Genomic DNA, 333 nt, shown 5'->3' with positions numbered 1-333 from the left:
TACAATTTGATGCATACAAATTATGGTAAATACTTCCGTATTGTAGAGATCACCAATAGGCACCACACTGCCCTTTACCATATCTAGGCGAGGAGTTGAGGCAAACACTTTCCAGTCATAAAGTTGTTCCAAATATTCCGGCCCCACTCCATCAGCTTTGTATAGCAAAATTGTATGGAAGGCCTTTTCTTTTTGAAGGTCCTTCAATAAGTTATCATAAAAAAATTCAGAAATTTCTCCGCTTTGCAGTTTTCTTAAATTCCAAATATTTTCTTCAACTTGAGAATTGATTATTTGGTGAAATATGACACACAAAATTACAACTAGCCGGTG

General features: G+C 35.7%; 1 protein-coding gene across 1 annotated transcript in view; it reads right to left on the bottom strand.

Annotated features, from left to right (window-relative positions):
* The window catches only part of LOC141392095 (uncharacterized), a 1,581-nt gene extending 1,500 nt beyond the window's left edge, over positions 1–81 (bottom strand). Inside the window, exon 1 of the mRNA XM_073965052.1 lies at positions 1–81. This exon is cut by the window's left edge and continues 1,500 nt beyond it. Coding sequence (XP_073821153.1) covers positions 1–81 — 81 coding nt within the window.
* Positions 82–333: the final 252 nt, after the last annotated feature.

This window comes from Musca autumnalis, unplaced genomic scaffold (assembly GCF_047663935.1).
Source record: "Musca autumnalis isolate F117 unplaced genomic scaffold, ASM4766393v1 scaffold_2, whole genome shotgun sequence".
NCBI lineage: Eukaryota > Metazoa > Arthropoda > Insecta > Diptera > Muscidae > Musca > Musca autumnalis.
The sequence above is the reverse complement of the archived record's forward strand: the minus strand, read 5'-3'. Positions and strand labels throughout refer to the sequence as shown.